The sequence below is a fragment of the Atta cephalotes genome (assembly GCF_000143395.1).
Source record: "Atta cephalotes unplaced genomic scaffold scaffold00019, whole genome shotgun sequence".
In the NCBI taxonomy this organism is placed as follows: Eukaryota; Metazoa; Arthropoda; class Insecta; order Hymenoptera; family Formicidae; genus Atta; species Atta cephalotes.
The window spans coordinates 4,378,540-4,397,215 of NW_012130083.1; the positions used below are offsets into that span (position 1 = coordinate 4,378,540).

The window sequence follows — 18,676 nt, forward strand, 5'->3', positions numbered from 1 at the left end:
GAAGAGGAGGAGAGAGAGAGAGAGGGCACGCGTTGGCGTTTATTAGTGTCCAATTGTAACGAGGAGAGTTGCGTGGGGGCAGCGCGAAAGCGAGCGCGTGAACTCGCTCATTTGCGTGTTAATTTGTCGCGTTGTGTGCGCGCCGTGCCGCACGGAGAGTTGCCGTCGACACGACGTGACGGACAGAGAGGAAAATTAGCTCTTTGTGTATGAGTGCCACCAACTGTTGGATCGCGCGTACTGCCAGGAGGATGCCGACGATGACGACGACGACGATGATGATGACAACGCGTCATGCGGATAATTATCTCTAATAATCTTCGAATCGCTCGAGTCAACTCAACAAAAAAATTTCGTTCCCGAAGTGCGAAGAGTAAACAGAGAAAATATTGAAAAAAAAAGATACAATCGAAACGGAAGGATTACATAGTTGATTGTTGTCGCACGTATTGTCACAGGCATTATTTTATAGGCTGTCGCGCGCAACGCAACGCGATAAGTTTACGCACGCGAATAATCCGACGCGAATAAACTGCGGTAATACGCTTCGCGCGTAACCTGCCGTTGCTCGTCGTCGAATTAATCGTAATAACCGACGCATTTAGCCGCGATATACAAATCTCGCGGCTTCAATAGTCGCCACCACCACCACCATCACCACCACCGCCGCCGCCGCCGCCGCCGCCGCCGCCGCCATCTCTTCCCTCATCGTCACCCCCACTCGCCCCTTACCCACCCTATTCCACGTCATTCCTGTACCGCACTTGCTCGCGCGCGCTGCATATGATTACCATGCAAATACGGCCGACAAAACCCGCGTAAAACCACTTTCTCTCTCTCTCTCTCTCTCTCACCCCCTCCGTCATCGCAACCTCACCCTTCCCGACTTTATTCCTCCCTCGTTCGTGCGATCCGGTCAACCCCCTTCTCCTCCCAAAGCGACCGCCATCCGGTCACATATGCAAAACGTGCCACTATTATAATAACATTACGCCGATGAACCTTCCATTGAACGCATGCATGCATCGCCTCACTAATTATACACCGGGTGGCGCGATTCGCGCGGATTCACGACGCGATACGAAGGCTTAAATATAATCGTTTTTGACTCCGACTATGCTCAACGCGTGTATTTTTCTGCACCCTTTTTTTTGAGCTGGGAGGAGGGCTTTTATTTTTCTATATCCATATATGCTCCCGAATGCGCGCGAGTGGGAGGTCGAGCTCGTTCCGATTTGTTTTCATGACAATCACGAAACCGTCAGCACGCTGCCCACGCAAGCGGCGGTGACTGCTCTCTTTTTTTTGTTTTTTATCGGCGAAATAGTGTCGTAATTTTCATGACGATCCGCCACTGCCCGCGTTGTGCCCCAGCACATACAACTAAATATTGTTGATGTCTCTTTTTTGCGCTAACAACGTTCGCGTGGATGGAGTAACGAGTGGTCCTTGTTTTTTATTTCCACCGACACCTGCCCGCTGTGTGCGCAGCTCCGATTTTTATCGGCGTGCCGGCCACTAATCATTTTGTTTTTAACAGAGCGACAGGTCATCTCGCCGTTTCGCCCATCCTCTTTCCCCATTACTAACTTTTCGCATTTTCCTGAATGCCGAATTACGTCAGTGCGTTAAGGGAATAGTAAACAAAACTTTTGTTGACAAAAATAGTAAACTTACACTTTTCCGAGAAATATACGGATCATAGGATTTAGAAAGGACGTATCAAATAGGATAAAATAAACTAATCTTTATTATCGTATTTATATATTTATTTGTTCAATTTTCTCATTTGATGCCCCTTATAAATTGCTTAATCTTGAGATATTTACAATCGTTTCACATCTGCCATTTTGCTCTTACGGAGTAGTAGAAAAATATCACGGTATACTTAAGACTTGTTATTTACAAAATGTACAGATAAGAGACATGAATAATCACAATCAAAGAGCGATCGTGCACGCCAAGCGAAACGGATCACAATCTGACGATATGTAAAAAAAAATGCGAAACAATCGGCAATAAAGGTGTAAACACAACTTTTTCGTTCCAAACGTTAACTTGCGAAATTTAATGAATTCAAGTCAATATTATTTGTGTACGGTTTGTAACTCCAATCTATTTTTATGATTTATATCTTTTGAGCCACTGAATATCTTTATATATTCAATATTATTTCATAGCACTGTGTTTCACAGTAAATTATCTAAATAAAAAAAAAAAAAAAAAGCTATAAAAATGTTATATTAAGAAGAAAATACTTCTCTGTCAAATTTTCTAGATTTAAAATGATCTCGTTGTGTATGTAATGTTGTCATATTCTTTAAATTTTCATGTTTATTTACATTATAATGCAATCTTCAATGTACTTTCCAAATTTTGATACAAATTTTGATAATTATTAAAATCTGGAAAATACCGAATCTTTTATCCGTTTGGCTCAGCTATTGCGACGATCTCACTTTTTTTGTCAACGAGCGAATAACAACAGTGATAACAAAGAGAACCAACAACGGTATCACATCATCCGTCGTAACGTCATCCATCGAGTGCCGAAAGAATTGTCGGCGAACGCTCCGTTTCCATGGAATGGCCAATAGATAGCCTCTCGACTTCGTACGTCTCATACGTATACGATTTCGTAAACGGTGGCTTTCTTGTCACCGGAACCAGTAACGATATATTTGTCATCCGTCGATATATCGCAACTAAGCACGGACGAGGATTCCTTCGCCTGTAAATATAATCGACAAACATATCGCCGAGTGAGCATACGATAACAGTTATAACTACACGCTGCTTGTGAAGCAAGAGAAAAAGGGAGAAAAAGAGAAAACGAGAAAAAAGATGAAAGAAGAAAGACACGAAATATTGTAAAAATTCGGGTGTTGGGAGTGTTGTTTTATGAAACGTCATTAAACGGAAAAAGCATAAACATATTTACGAGCCGCTTCATAGGTATCTATTATTATTATTGTTGTTGTTGTGGTGTTGTGTGTGCCACTTCGAATTCCGCTCGATAACGAAATCGCGCGTTCAGCGCGTATCCGAACGATTATTCATAAGCATTATAAATCAACATTTTTTTTGTTTATCGAGTCACGACTCGATGGCTCGTTTATATCGCGTAATTATAGAGTGTTCCTTAATGAGCTGTTTCGCGATCGTCTTCGACGCCTCATCTCGCCGTCTTGTCTCACGCGCGTAACACCATACTTATTCTCCACGTGAAAGGTGCGAACGTAATTTGTGTAATTTGCACGCCGAGCTTGTAATAAAACGTAGATGGCTTCGGAATTTAAATGTCAAAAGATGCATTCTTTCGTTCGTATCTTTTTAATATTTTCAACATACTTTCGATCTGACTTGTGCGATAATAATTAAATCGGTCCGATAAATTAAGTGCTCGATTCTCTTCTTGCGGTTTTTTATTCTAATAAAAATGGTTATAATATTAATATTAATATTTAAACGGTTCTACGTCAATTATATTATAATATATTCGAGAGCTCCTTTCGCGTTTATCGACGATAGAATGAAACAATGAAGAGAGAGATTATACAACTAATTAGTACACCAACCTGGAATATCGAAGCTCCATAAGGTGTCCGCCAAGCATTTAGCAGATTATCTTTCCCTGTAGAGACGAACCATTTGCCGCATGAGGCAAACCTTAGCGACAATACGCAAGAGTCGTGTAGGTGTAGCTGATATTTGTCTGCTTTCGTGGCATGTAACACTTCGACGTTTGAATTCTCCATTCCAACTGCCAACCATTCACCAGTGGGACAAAAACCAAGGGAAAATATTTGCGAATTAAAATCATGTTGCTGCAGTTGTCTGCCTTCTCGTAGATCCCAGGAACGGACGGTATTGTCGAGACCTCCTGTCCAGAGCTTCGAGCCATCGGCAGAAATGTCGATGCACGACGCTCCATCCGTATGACCTTGGAATTGTCTGACTAAAGTCTGATTCTGCAAATCCCATACTGCGATATTGCCATCGCTGCAACAGCTGAAGCAAACTTTCGAGTCCGGCGAGATAGCTAGGGCGTAACACGCCGGCGCTGAGGACGTCAATTCCGCTTTGATTCTCGGTGTTGGACTAGCCAAATCCCAGATGCTAAGTTGACTGGCTTCACCGCCGACTATTAATGTTCTACCGTCCGGAAGTAACTTTACCGACCTGCGTCAGAGAGAAGCGCGGAACGAGACCGCTTTTAGCATGCTGTTTGTGTTTATTCCCAACGCTTCTCGCGCCTTTCAACATTCGTTTCGATCGCTCTTACTGACCTGATGTAATTGTCGCGTTGTAAGCAGTCTAGTTGCGAAACAGGTTTCACCTCGTTCATTCCTGCTTGGCCGATATCCCAAACTTTGACACAGCCTTTACCACCGGTATAAACAAACTTGGTTGGGTTTGAAATGGTCACTGCGCAGACTACTTCGCCGTGATCGAGGGTACTAATTTGACGCGCAACGCGTGGTATTCCTGGACCCATAAGAGCGTCCTGCGGGAACGGTACTGGCTGAATCTGCCCATCGCTCAACACTTGGTAGCTGTACGCACTGTGAAATCCCGTCCGGTAACGATCACGATAAGTTTCTTCAGATCAATTTGTATAGTCCAAATTTTATTTCAAACAAGTTTAATTGATTAATTTTATTCGTGATTCAATTTTAAAGGCAACTATCTAATATCTGACTCTCAATTAATTTTATCTTATTTTTTTACACCGTTCGATCACTATCATCAGTGACTTAATGAAGAGATATAAGATTATAATAAATAATCGAAATTCTCGCTGAGCGATACGAATGTCGCTGAACTTTTGAATTCAAATAGAGATCTTCAAGTAAGAGATGATTGATTCACTTTTTTTTCAGGATTTAGATTGTTTAAGAATGAGATAGATGCATAAGATAGCATAAAATGCGTGAATATCCCAATTTAGTAAAATGGATATCAAATATGATGCCAGATCTCTTACTTGAGGATCTCTAGTATCAGAAAATTTGATCGAGTATGAGGTTTTGAAATTTGGGTACTCACGGTTTTCCCCCTTGGGTCCCGACGGGATTCCTGAGAGCCGTATGTGGATCGTACAGTTGTTGCAAAACGGCGGGCGGTCGCGGTGGTGGATAACCGTTATACGCAGCTATCACATCAACATGTGAATGTTGGCCGTGCGCTACCGGCGCGAGATTATGCGGCGGAGGCAGACCGGACGGTGGATAATGCAATGAACTAGGATAAGGTACCGCAGATGGTGCTACCGAGCCGGATGGCATCGGCGGGCCTTGCGATAGCTTACCCGAGTTCGGTTTTATACTACTGCCGATTGCCGCCACCGTTGATCCCGACGTCGGTGTGAACGACTTTGAAATCGGCGTCGTTGGTTTTTCGCGGTCCTCCATCTTTTTGGTCGATGGTGTACTCGCGTTACTGCTGGTGCCGCTTCTAGGTGAATGCGGTGCCATGTCCTTCTTTCCTATGGTTTGCACGCCGGCCGCACCCATTGACGGCACCACTGAAGAAACAGCCTTGTCGAGACCGTTTTCGCGTGGCGACGTCACACCATTCATCACTGGACTAGGCGGTCCATCGCTCGCATCATCCACAACTAAATCCTGATCGCTCTTCTCACCGTCACTTTGTACCGAGGAACATCTCACAGAACTCTGTACCGATAATTGGATGCGATTAAGCTTGTCATCTCTCAAGTAATGATTTTTTTCATCCGCTATAGGGTGCTCGCGAAAATACGATCAAAAAAACGTTGATTTTAATCTTTAACTCTCCAGAAGAACATTAGTGAAAATGGAATAAATTGGAAAGGCAAAACTTTTTGCACAAGAAAATTGTTAAGTAAGAGAAGTCGAGAACGTTATTCGAACGTTAAAGCGACTGCTTGATATTATCTCTTAACTCTTGAGAATATAATTATTTTGAGGTATTTTTGTAAATTGTAAACTATCATTTTGTATAGACATTATTCGAAAATAAAAAAGCGTCATAATATATTTTTTTTAAATACAATCATAAGTACAATCATTTTTTAACAATATCATTTTTTTACAATAATAAAGCTACTTAACGTGCTTATTATGTGATTAATTTTTGTTTTGTTTCTTTTGTTTCGTTCTGATTTTTGTTTAGAAAACTGTAATTGAATTCGCATCCATATAATATTCTCAAATACTAATAATTCAGGAAACAATTAATAATATGCAATGTTGTTAAAAATGGTTTTAATTAGGATGTAAAAACATTTCAGATAATTATTTATATTAAAAAATCAGGTGATTATTTCTGGATTAAAGATTAATCACTAATGTCCACTTTACAATGTAAATTAACTTGTAACTCGATTCAATTTTATTTACTCTTTACATTCTTTTTTTAATTCTTAGAATCAAAAAAAAAGTACATTAAATCAAGATTAAAGTTAATCTATATTAAGAAACGGATATAAATAATTATGCTGTAGCTATTATCGTTTTATATTGAGGATTAAAAAAGAAGTGCTCTTCGCGATTAATGATCACATATACAGTTTATTGCACGGACCGGTAGAAACTAACGCGAATGATATAATCTTTTTGTTATTAAGCACTTACATGTACCGTGTCCTTACACGTCTCGAGTTCCTTCTTCATCTTCTTCATTGGATGCAACGGATGATCGTGATGGTTCTGCGAGTGATGAGAATGGTGAGTCGGCTCTTGCGGCGTACGCGCTCGGTTGTATTTATCAGCCGGCGATATCGAGCCCCGCTGTAAAACACACGCGGTGTAGCGCCACTTTATTAGGGCGATCATAAATAATTGCCCGAGTACATTTACGTGTATTCGATCGACTGCGAGGAACATCAAGCAGATCATAATCACACGGCGGGATTGTCGATATTTTCTAACTGCCATGATGTAAAAAGATAGGTGTAATATTCCCGTGGATGTTCAGCAGGAGAGTGAATTTGAGATCAAGGGACCAAATATGATTGACTGTTTTCAGTCATTGCTAATGTACGATGTTAAGGCGAGAACATAGAATTTTGCATAACATATAATGCATAATGTAAAATGAATTAACCAAAGTCCTTCATTTCTTTTCTTTCCATGAAATAAAAGGCTCCGATTGCTTGATTTTCTTATGAGAAGGTCTGTACTTCGGGCTTTACTTACTTTATACCTTTCGAGGTTTTCTACAATAAGCTATTACTAGCTTTATGGTAAGTCTTAAGTTACTAGTTTTAAGTCAGCGAAAAATTGACCGAGTCGATTATTCTTCTCACATTCGGTTGTGTTGATCACATTCAATTTTTTATGTCCTTCTTTTTACATTATACCAACTATGACGCTCGATAGGGAAACCTCTCCTCAAAGATAGACATTCCCGTTCGCGATACGCGGTATATACCAGCGTAAACCGAACACGCGATATGGGATGAAGATACGCGTCGTTCGAACGGGTATATGTGGGTCTCCCCGCACTCCTCTCTTTTCCCGCCGTTAATCTCCCGCGGATATCGTTAATCTCGTTTAACAACAGACACCGCGCGGCAAGTACAGGCTGGAACAACGGATTAGCCACATATTCCCTGCGGCGCCGACGAACGTGACAAAACCGTAATTACCGGCGTCGACGCGGGTTATTATCAATCGTCACGCGAGCGTCCGCGATAATCGATTTCGACTTTACCCTACTATCGCCCACCTCGATATCCGACTCGTTGCGAACGTATTAAAACGGTAACTTCCATCGGTGCGTTGCGTTGCCGATTTTTCATCTGTGACGCTTTTCAATGAAATATCAATTTAACGAGCGACGCGAAGCGTTGCACACACATACGATAAAATCGCGTCCTGGTCCTGATGGTATTTTGTAAAATTTATTTGTTTATTTATTTTCTATCTATTAAGCATTATTTATCATGCGCTCCGGAAAAAAAACCTTTCAAACGCAGCGATATACATACATTCGAAGATAAATATAGGTGGAGTGGATAAATTACACGTTGTAAATAGCACTCGCAAAACGAATGCAAAAAAAGTACTCAGAACGAGCCTGCTCGATAATCGTACGCGACAACGTCTGTGCTAATTTACGAATTAGCATAAATTGCGGAGGCGAGCGCGGACGTATAGTGCTCATCGAAAATCCAATGTAAATACAAACGTGCCGGAGAATTCGCGCAGGATCTAATATTAACGTACACCTCGGTAATAAACCGCGTGAGATTTTTCACGCGGAGGGGAGGACAGAGGCGGAAAAATTGACTCATGTATCGTCGCGCCCACGGAAAGAGCGATTTTGTTGAATGTAAAAATTTAGATACAGATCTAAAAATAATTTTATTGAACCATCAAAATAATCGGTTGTCACAAATTCCTCATCCTACAATTCCACAACATTTCCTGATGCTTTTAGTAATATTTCGAATTTTATACCTATTTTTTATACCTATTTTCGTCCGGATTTAAAAACTATCAAATATTTTATCGAGGGAGCAATTTAACATAGCAAATGACTGTTAATGTTACTGGCACTGTTTGCAATTTATAATTATTAAGTTCGTAGTACTCCAAAACTATGTAGATGCGATGTACATATATTAAATTAAACTTCTATAAAGTCAAGAATTTAATTTTTCAGCACATTTTACAAAATTCCTTAACTTTTCCCTAATTTCTCTGATTTCCAATTTTGTGGTTCCTGGAATTATGTAGAGTGTTCAAACTGATTGTTAAACTCTCAAAAACTTTTTGCAGCTTGCTCATTACGCTTGAGATTCTACGTAATTATTCTGAAGGTCCAACAAAATTGTTCACAGATCTGTATATCTGGCTAAATTTTTAAATACTTCAGCAAAATCGTTTATATGAATGAAAAGCGGAAAGGAAGAGATGCGACGCATCCACGGACCAGCTGCGAAAGCTGATAATGATTATAGAATGGGCGCATCGATGCGATGAAGCGCCGGCGAGAGGGTGGAGAGGAGAAAAAGAGGTATGAGAATCGGGCCCCGAGAAAGGTGGTACCCCGGCACTAGGGAGGATGAACGAAGCGAGCGAGCTGGAGAGAAGAAAATAGAATAGCGAGAGGCGGAATGAGAGGGCGTCGATGGGCGTTTCGCGGTCCCGCGAAGATTACAGGCTCGGCAAACCCGTAATACAAGATACACCCCTTCCTTCTGCCAGACGTTATTCTTTCTCGTCATTCTTTTTACTTCGGCGCGCCGGAGGCCCGCCGGGGCCCACCGGGGCCCGCCGGTTCCCGAGGACGCGTGACTTCTCCTCCAGATAAAGGATGCGTATCCGTTTTTGGAATCTAATCCTTAAATTAAACGACGGTTTATCTTCGTAATCGATTACACATAAGAAACTTCGTCGTATCACTCCGTCTAACCCGCTCGAGCAAGTTTGTGTCGTACGTAATTCACGAGAAAAAAAAGTAACGAGTACGTGGAGCCTACTTCTCCAGAAGTCTCGCGATCGAGGGAAGAGAAACTGGGGTTACTTTTGAAATTATGCAAATAGTGCTCAAGTGTCGCTACCATCCTCTTTGTCTCCCATTCTCGTCACTTTTACGCCCCTCCTCGCGCTCATACTCGCGAGCCGGTCGAAAGTATAAATTGCAATATGCAGCACGCACTCGTACGCGAAGTATGCTGAAGCGGCGCTCGTTGCACTCTTGACGCGCGCGCGAGTCAAGTTACACGCGCGTAATGTGCGTGTAATACACGAGGCCACGATAAGTGCCACTCGGTCGAGTGTACATTGTACAAGCCCATACGCGTTTTCACATATATATACCGTATAACAAAATACACATCGTTTTTGCAAAGCGCGACAAATAATTACCGTAAACGTTTCGTTAACTTTCAGAAAATTCAACAGAAGTCTTCTTCATCTCGTTGTTCGAAATAAAACTGTTTTTCCGCAACGATTCAATATATGGTAAATTTGTAACAAACAGGTAACTTTAATTAACTTTGTGGAACCCTCACAGTATCTCGTGTACATCTATTCAACAATTTTCTATTTTCACTAACCATTGAAATATCGACATATCAATGCAAGCAATTATAGTAGCAATACTATGTGACTGTCGTTTGTTCATTAACAAAATTAGAAGCGATCGTATTCGCAGTCTTTTTAGATTCACGACGATGATTTTTAGTTTCAAGTTAAATAATTAATCGTGATAAAAAATAGAGGAAGGTTACTTACGTGCCTATCTTCCGTCGAACTCAGACCTGAAAATAAACAGATGCGAGTTAAGGGACTGCACGCTATATAATTAAGAAGTACGTCTAAGGGTGCGTTCGGGGAACGCTATTAACGTTCTTTGTGTCATTCTGTCTTCACCATTTATTAGACATAAAACAAGGATAGAATGACGTAAATAGCACTAATAGCATTCTCTTCGAATGCATCTTAAATATAGATTTCCATATGAATAGGTTCGCCTTTTTTATCTATCTTTTTTAGAATGTCCGAAGAAAGAACGTCCGGGAAATTTTCTAAAGACGGGATAATTATAAGTGTCCAGGATTTCCAGGGAATTTTCTCAATATTTTACTTTGATCCTTTTCGCATTATTTTGTATTAGTCCTGATTTGCAATGTAATAATATTTAAGCTATAAGAAATTAATCAATCATAGAATGTGAAAATAATCGACTGATCAATTTCTTCACTCTACATTTTTTTGCAGAGAATCTCATTCCAAGAAAGTCAAAATACAACTATCTTTCACTTCTTGAAAAAGAGTGACAATTTTCACACTTTTTAGAATGAATTTTCACTTCAAGAATGAAATCTCATTTTAAAAAAAGATTTTACTCTTTTGAAGTGAAAATTCACTCTAAAAAAAGTAAAAATTGTCACTCTTTTTCAAGAAGTGAAATATTTTCAATTGTTTTCAAAGATGATTGTATTTTCACTCTCTTTGGAGTGAGATCCCACTGCAAGAAATTTAGAATATTACATTAAATTAGTATCACTAATGAACAATCAGATGTGAAATAATATTCACAGTTATTCCTCACCAGTTTTACTAATCTACACGCATTTTTATATGCATGCATCACAAGCGCGATCAAAATGTCCGGGGAGGGGGGGGGGGGGAGGTTTGTAAGTTATATAATCTGTAAATTTAGAACAATCATAAACGTAAATATTTCAATTTAAAAATTAAACAATTCAGTATATTATGTAAACGCGTATGTCTGTGCGATATGATACGAAGGAATCTCGCGAGTATATTGAGAACGATCGAATGTCGAGTATCGATAAAATGTTAATAACGTGCTGCGTCGTAAAACGACGGTCAGTAGCTATAGAAGTGGGGTAGAAGGGCAGAGGGGACTCGGATGGCATCCATATAAATGATCTTCATGCATATTTATGTGCGCTTTTCGCTGAAAACCGCCGCTAGCGCGTCCGCTAACAGGGTGACGCAAACACGCTCGCTCCACCGAAAGCGGATACCCGTAATAAAGCGCTTTGAACATTTCCCGGTGAGAGAAAAAGAGAGGTCGTCAAAAGTCTCGCCTATATACATGCATATATACATACAGGAAAAATATATACGCGCGCGCGCGCGCACACACACACACACACAAAATAAATATATATTGTATATGTCTACACTTCTTCCCTCGCTAATCTTCCCGCGTTAACTTTGTGACGATTAGTAGATATATTTTACTTTTTTGCGTAGTTATACGATAAGTCGGGACTGAATATCGAAATAATAAATTTCGCTTTAGCATTTTCTATTTCATAAAACCGCGTTGTTAAAAACTGTTATATATTTGTATCGATACTAAAGGCCCAAATATCAATAATATATAACCGAAATTTTCATATTGGTGTATACATAACTTCCTGGTATTATAAGGGATTATATATGATTGAATATTATTGAATGTTAATGTTATCTCATTAATTAGATTTGTAGCGTACTCACACACACACACACACACGCGCGCGCGCAGAGGAGATTAACACACGAAATAAGGCACTTGAATTTGGGACTTTACAATTACGATCACATTTGTATTTTTAAATTTTAAGCGAAACTTCCTTCAAAAAGTCTCCTTAAACTTGCATTGCGAAAAGGAAAAGAAACTACAATTTCATATATTTATGTTTTCAATCATATAATATAAAATATAAAGTAAAAATATCATTACAATATCTCTATAATACTGATAGAACATCGAAAAGTTACGTATATCGATGTCATATCTATGTTTATATCAATCGGTTTTACTATTTCAGTTACTGTAGAAAAATGGAAAATATCACTATGCAAACAGTATTTTTTATACTGGTTTCAATCGTTAAATCGAACGTGACTAGAGGTCGGAATTTTACTCGAGAGTTTTTCCTTTTTTCCGTTCATCACATTGGATAATAATCATGTCAATCGCGAAAGACAGAAAGAAAATTCTACAACTGAATTTTACAAAAAAAAATATAAGAGATAAAAATTCTGAATTTATCTACGTATCTGTGGATCAAAGATAAAAGAGGCGATTTCCGGGTCATTCGGCAATCGGTAGCGATACAAATGTACGACTGCATATCAAAGATATCGGGAGTACAGTCGACTTACCACCATTGCTCTTCAGATCATCCGGTTGACCACGGTGGATTTCGGGCTTGACGAGCATCGACAGAGAATGCGCGGTGGCAGGCGTACCAGGAGCTGTGGGGGGTCCAGTAGTCAGTCCGAGACCAGTCAGCAAAGCCGCGGACGCGGAAGTTGGTACCGGAAGACCGGCAGCTGGCCCCAATCCGGGAAGTCCAGGTAGACCCGGATGAGCCATCGCCGCCCCTGGCGGTATTTGCTGAGCGTGCATTTGCTGAAGGAACCGCGGTATGTCTGGCCTCTGCTGCTGAAACCGCGCATGCAAAATGTCGTTCGTATAAATCGATTTTGTGTATGCTTGTGGATTTATTACACGTGTGAAGATTCCCAAGAAACGCGATTATTAGAGAATAGTGGGTTATGAAATTGAGAGAAGTAGAAGATTTGCGTAGCCAAGGGTAAACTCGGGCATTATGAATATTATGATCATACAGAAAAGGTGGCTATAGGCTATAATTTCTTTAATAACTACTAAATAGTGCACTTTTGTAGTCATTCTCAAAGATAATTAATATTTATTGTAGTTTATGTGCGTATTATTTGAAATAACAATGTTATAAAAATGTTATTTAACATTTTTATTCTCGCCTGCCTGCAAAGTTTTGTATATATATTCTAAAAGCTGCTTATAATGTTGAATAAATTACAATTAAGCTGTCATAATCAATGTTTCATACATAAATAAATACGTGACCTATAATTTGTATTTTCACTATTTATTAAATACTATGGCCATCTTTTTACCACAGTTCAGGAAAGATAGTCATTAATCAAGTAAAACAAACACACACATTATTTTCTTTAATTATAGAAATCATGTTTGTTTCCTTAGTTTAAAAATTAATAATAATTTTTATGTTACTATTGTAATATCATTATATATTTGTAATTATAACCCATTAAATTTTAATTATATATATTATACACGTTATAATATTTTAATAATATTATATTTCTCTTTAATTTTGATAGTATTTATCATTTTTAAGCTCAGCGAAATGATATCAAACACTATTAAAGAATAACAAAAATAAAAGTATATTTTTTGCATTAAAAAAAACTATGGCCATCTTATTCGAGTTTACTCTATTACGTGAAATATGATAAAATAACAAGTGAACGCGAGGTAGACAAGAGAGTAGAACGATAATTCAACATGATTGTTTAAAAAAATTTCTGGCTAATATCAGGAATACGGATGATGTTAAAAAATATATATTGCCCCGTGAAACGACTCTCTCTCTCTCTCTCTCTCTCTCTCTCTCTCTCTCGCGCGCGCGCGCGCGCGCGCGTGTAGAATAAAACTCGCGCGTTATCTCCGATCGTGAGATTGAAAAATCGCGCAACCCTCGCGGCGGATGCGGTATACACGTCGAAAATCGCAGCGTTCGTTTCCGGCGCGTGAAACGAAACGTAATAGTCCCAAACGAGGTTTAACATGCCGTGAATAATACGTGCAATGCGTGTAGCGCGGGAACGGAGAGAAGCCGGGAGAGATTTTGTGTGTGTGTGTGTGTGTGTGTGTGAAAGCGAGAGAGAGAGAGAGAGAGAGAATCCCGCGACCGCGTCATCGCGTTCCCGAGATGAGCAAGAGGAAGATGAAGAGAGAGGATGAAGGGAAAACGGGAAATGGAGGACTATACGTTCCTCGAGCAGTGTTATTAAACGAAATATTGATTCAACCTCTGTTTACCGAATAATACATATTCATGAGGGTTAGCGCTTCTGTCTATTTGCCTTCATCGTCCCTTCGGTCTGCACCGCGCACCCTTTCCCTTCGCGCGCGGCGCGGCGCGGCGTTTTGTATGCCACCACCCATCATCCCGTACTTTCCCCATCGTGCGAATCCCTTCGCCACGAATCCCACTCGACAGCCCGTAACATACTAGCACGCTAATTATATTTCGCGTATATACAGCGACGCGCGTCGCGTAATGACAGATTGGCGAGATTGCGGTTTGTGCCGCAACGGCCTTGTTCGAGAGATCATTTTTTTCCCGTTCTCGTCGCGGTAAAAGTCCCTCGATTGGCGCGTTAAATCACTCGCGTCCGTTTTTATCAAATAAATCTCTCTTCATCTTTTTCTAATTCTTAGAGCTAGAAAAAGATGAAGAATCGGTTCAATCGAAATTGAAGTTAATCTCTGTATATATTGATATAGAAACGGGCATCCATTGCATGATTTGATATTAATCCTCCATCTGCAATCATATTTTTATTCTCTCTGTTCAGTCAAATTTTTTTTACTAGACTTTCAAAAAATGTGGAAAAATTCAGTTACTTTTCGATCAACATCTCTATCTCTATTATATTACCAAATAGATTTTTAACAAGTTTTTTAACAAGATATTTTAGGAAGGAAAACCAGGATTCTCCTTTATTTCGGAGAAATTTAACAGTGAAATTTCGTTTATATGCCAAAAAAGACTTAGAAGGTTAATTTATTTATGGAAATATATTTCTCATGGAGTGAAAAGATATATAAACATGTAGTAAAAATTATTTCACTCGTCAAACTAATATTTGTATCAATAATTCAATAATTGTTTGTGGCTTAAAGAAGATCATACATTGATTTGCGCGATGATTCGACTTTAAGCATCAGCTTCTTTTGGAATGTGCTTGTCTCGACAATAGCGTCCTTGGGATTGAGAAATTATTCGCATCATGCGTGCGAGAATCAACTCCAAACTTAATTATACGCGACGCGTCGGCCGAATGTCAATCTCGTATTTTGATCGCGCATGCAATTGCGATAATGGAAGTAAAGAAAATCCGGCACGTCGCACCGTGAAAAATGTAATGATAACAAAATGATAATTAAAATAAAAGAATTATTCGCCTCTGTCATATTTTCTCCGGAAAGTTTGGAAAATATCAGGTTATGAAAATATCTGTTCGCGCGTATGTGTAGCATTTCTCATTGTATTATTATATTTATATACTTACTCCCATTATGGTATTTAATTCGGTCATCGTAATTTGCTTTGCTCTATCTAAAGCACCAGCGACTTGCTGTTGGTGTTCTTGAGAAAGAAATGGCATGATTTGTGTGATGATGTTGCTCAATCTCTTAGATATCTCCGTCTGTAATAATAATACAAACATACGATAAAACGGAAAATAATTACGATAAATCGAAGAAATCTATTATAAATCCAAAAAAATGTAACTTGATACGATTGATATGTTAGTATAGTAGATAAGACAATTTAAGAAAGTAAAGAGAACCGTTAGAGATTCCGAATTTCAGTCGGGTTTGTTAATTTTTCCGTCACTTAAAAATTTAACTCTTGTCATAAGATTATATTGCAAAGAATAGAGTTGCAAGGAAAACTTCGAATATTTAATCCTAGATATTTAATCCTTCGTAGGCACACTGAATCTTTTTTTATCCGAGCGAAATTTTACTTCCAAATTTTTTAACACAAATAATTTTTATTAAATAAATTTAATAATTAATATATAATTAAATAACTGAAGCTATAGCAAAAATGTTGGAAAATAATTCTGAATTTTTCTCTCTCTTTTTTTGAAAGTCAAGAATAGTAAAAAAATTTGAGCTGGATAATAAAAGACTCAGAATGTTTTACGGAGTAATTAAAAATAACGTATCTAGGGTTAAAAGGGGTTAAGACTTTTCAAATATTTTCAATGCTGTAAAATGTTTTAATCCTCCGTCAGCATTTTAATGGATAAATTTATCTATAAAAAAAATAAGTAAAATACAATCGACTTTTATAATAAAAATTCATTGTTAAAGCTTTTGAAAAGTATACCAGAATTTTTTCAGACTTATATATAATCCGGAACAATAAAAAATTTGCTGTTTCTCGAAAAGCCCTTGTTGATGAAAGAGTTAAAATTCAGTTGCCAGCGCGGCGGAGGGTTAAGCCGATAGCTCGACAGGCGGATTAAGAATTCTCGGAAATAGGATAGAATGTAGAACGCATCGTGCACATGGGATAATAGTAATAGTTTAGATCCCAGCTGCGGTCTCGGCTATTTCCCCCGGCCACATCTCAACGGGCAGACAGACGCGTCGAGTGAGTAATGAAAGCGCGAGTTAAAGGCGGTGACCGCCTAACGCTTCGTCGTCTTAAACACGCGAGTAACGAGCGAGGCTGGCTACATATTTCTGACCGGGAGGCGATTTGCTGTCAACGGGGCGTTCCTCTATTTTCGTCGCGTTCGTGCGTAGTCTTCTCGACGCGGGGCACCAGTTACGATGTCTGTATACGTGCGTAACGTACTCCGAGAATAAAGCACTCGCGAAGTGCGTAAGACATAGGAAATAATGAGGCGATATTTACGGAGCCGAGCCCTCCTACCGTCGCGACGATTCTCCTCGTGAGAATCTCTGCTCTCGCCGTTCTTTGAATTTGCGGCCCAACGATCGGTAGCGTTTGCCGGACATTGGACATAAATAAAAAGATATATATGTAGACAGAAAAATCAATATAGATATAGATAGAGAAATTTATTTTAGACGCCTACAAGAAAATTGTTGAATTGATATCATATATTAAATATCAAAACATAGATAAAGAAGATAATGTGAACTATACAAAGATCCAGCTTCGACCGTTATAGGCATTTAATTTCTTTAGTTTTAAGTTCATATTGATTTTACATGTACGGTTTAAAATATAAGATTCTTTTTGTTTAAAGAAGAAGATAAAGTAGAGAGTAAAATTGAAAAGGTTATGGTACATTAGAATAAAATGTAATAAAAATATATAAAAACAGAAAATGCAAAATTGTGTAAAGATAGCACACTTGGAAAACAAAATTGCTCTAACGTATAAAAAGAGTGCAAACAACAAGAGATTAAAAATAAAATCGCATACATACAAAGAAGATAAGTTTTTCTGGATAGCGGAAGTTCGAAATTGGAATTAAATAAAGTTTCAAACTCACCTGTTTGTGCATTTCCACATTTAGGCCATATGACATCTCATAGTACTGCAACAGATAAATATTCCGTGATATACTTCTAATGATTAACTATGGAATCGATATACGATTGCACAATATCCAGTGATATATTTTTAATCCTATTGGTCTGTTCAAATGTATTGTATGATCATATCGTTTGAATCAATATAATTAAAATTCTAAAAAAATAAAACAGGAAAGAAAGAGGGCCAAGAGAGCGATCAAAGGATGTTAAATAACAATAAATGTAAATTTTATTTTAAAACATAATGGAACATTTCAACTCGCTGAATCTTCTTTAAAATAAATAAATTAACGATATATAAAATATAGTAAAAAATGAATAAAAATTAAATGAAAAAGGTGAAAGACAAAGAATAATCACAAGAGCATGTCCAAACAAATGCATCTAATAATAAAATAATCTGATAAAAATTAAACAATTAACAAATATAGCGAACATGTAAAATGATATAAAATAATTGTTGCATAAAAAAATCTCGAATAATTCATTATTTAAAATATTTTCTTACACAATCCAAAAAATAAAAAATTTTCACAGAAAAAAATTTTACATTAACAGACGTACTCATAAAATAAAAACTGGAAGAAGTTTTTAAATAAAAAATATTATTAGTAAAAAATTAATTACACTTTTAAGATTAAATAGATCTGAACAGATCGATAGATAGAATAAATAATTAACGAATTGAGAAATCAAGTAACAAATTTTCCACTATTTATCTAAATAATTACCTAAGAGATTATACATAATCAACATAATCAACATTTTTCAGAAATAGGAAATGTTTTTCAAAGCGATTGTATCGTAAACCAGAGAGATTTCCTTTAAATTGTCCAGCAGCGGCCGATTCGAACAGAGCTGTTTCAACTACACTAACGTGTTATTAATTATCGCTAATCGTGATAACGTACTCGAGTTCGCCGGTCGAGTGTATTTGAGAGGTGGGCCGTAGTTGCAGTTGTAAAGAGCGTGCGCGCGCGCGCGAGAGAGAGAGAGAGAGAGGAGGGGAGGGGGGGGAGAGAATGCGCGCGCGTGAGAATACGAGACGAAGAGG

General features: G+C 38.4%; 1 protein-coding gene across 1 annotated transcript in view; it reads right to left on the reverse strand.

The window, feature by feature from the left end:
• Positions 1 to 2,620: 2,620 nt before the first annotated feature.
• The window catches only part of LOC105619187 (protein groucho-1-like), a 21,741-nt gene continuing 5,685 nt past the window's right edge, over positions 2,621 to 18,676 (reverse strand). Inside the window, 10 exon segments of the mRNA XM_012200714.1 lie at positions 2,621 to 2,731; positions 3,579 to 4,182; positions 4,290 to 4,565; positions 5,050 to 5,678; positions 6,618 to 6,773; positions 10,230 to 10,255; positions 12,624 to 12,906; positions 15,609 to 15,746; positions 17,580 to 17,624; positions 17,864 to 17,893. Of these exon segments, the coding sequence (XP_012056104.1) occupies positions 2,621 to 2,731; positions 3,579 to 4,182; positions 4,290 to 4,565; positions 5,050 to 5,678; positions 6,618 to 6,773; positions 10,230 to 10,255; positions 12,624 to 12,906; positions 15,609 to 15,746; positions 17,580 to 17,624; positions 17,864 to 17,893 (2,298 nt within the window).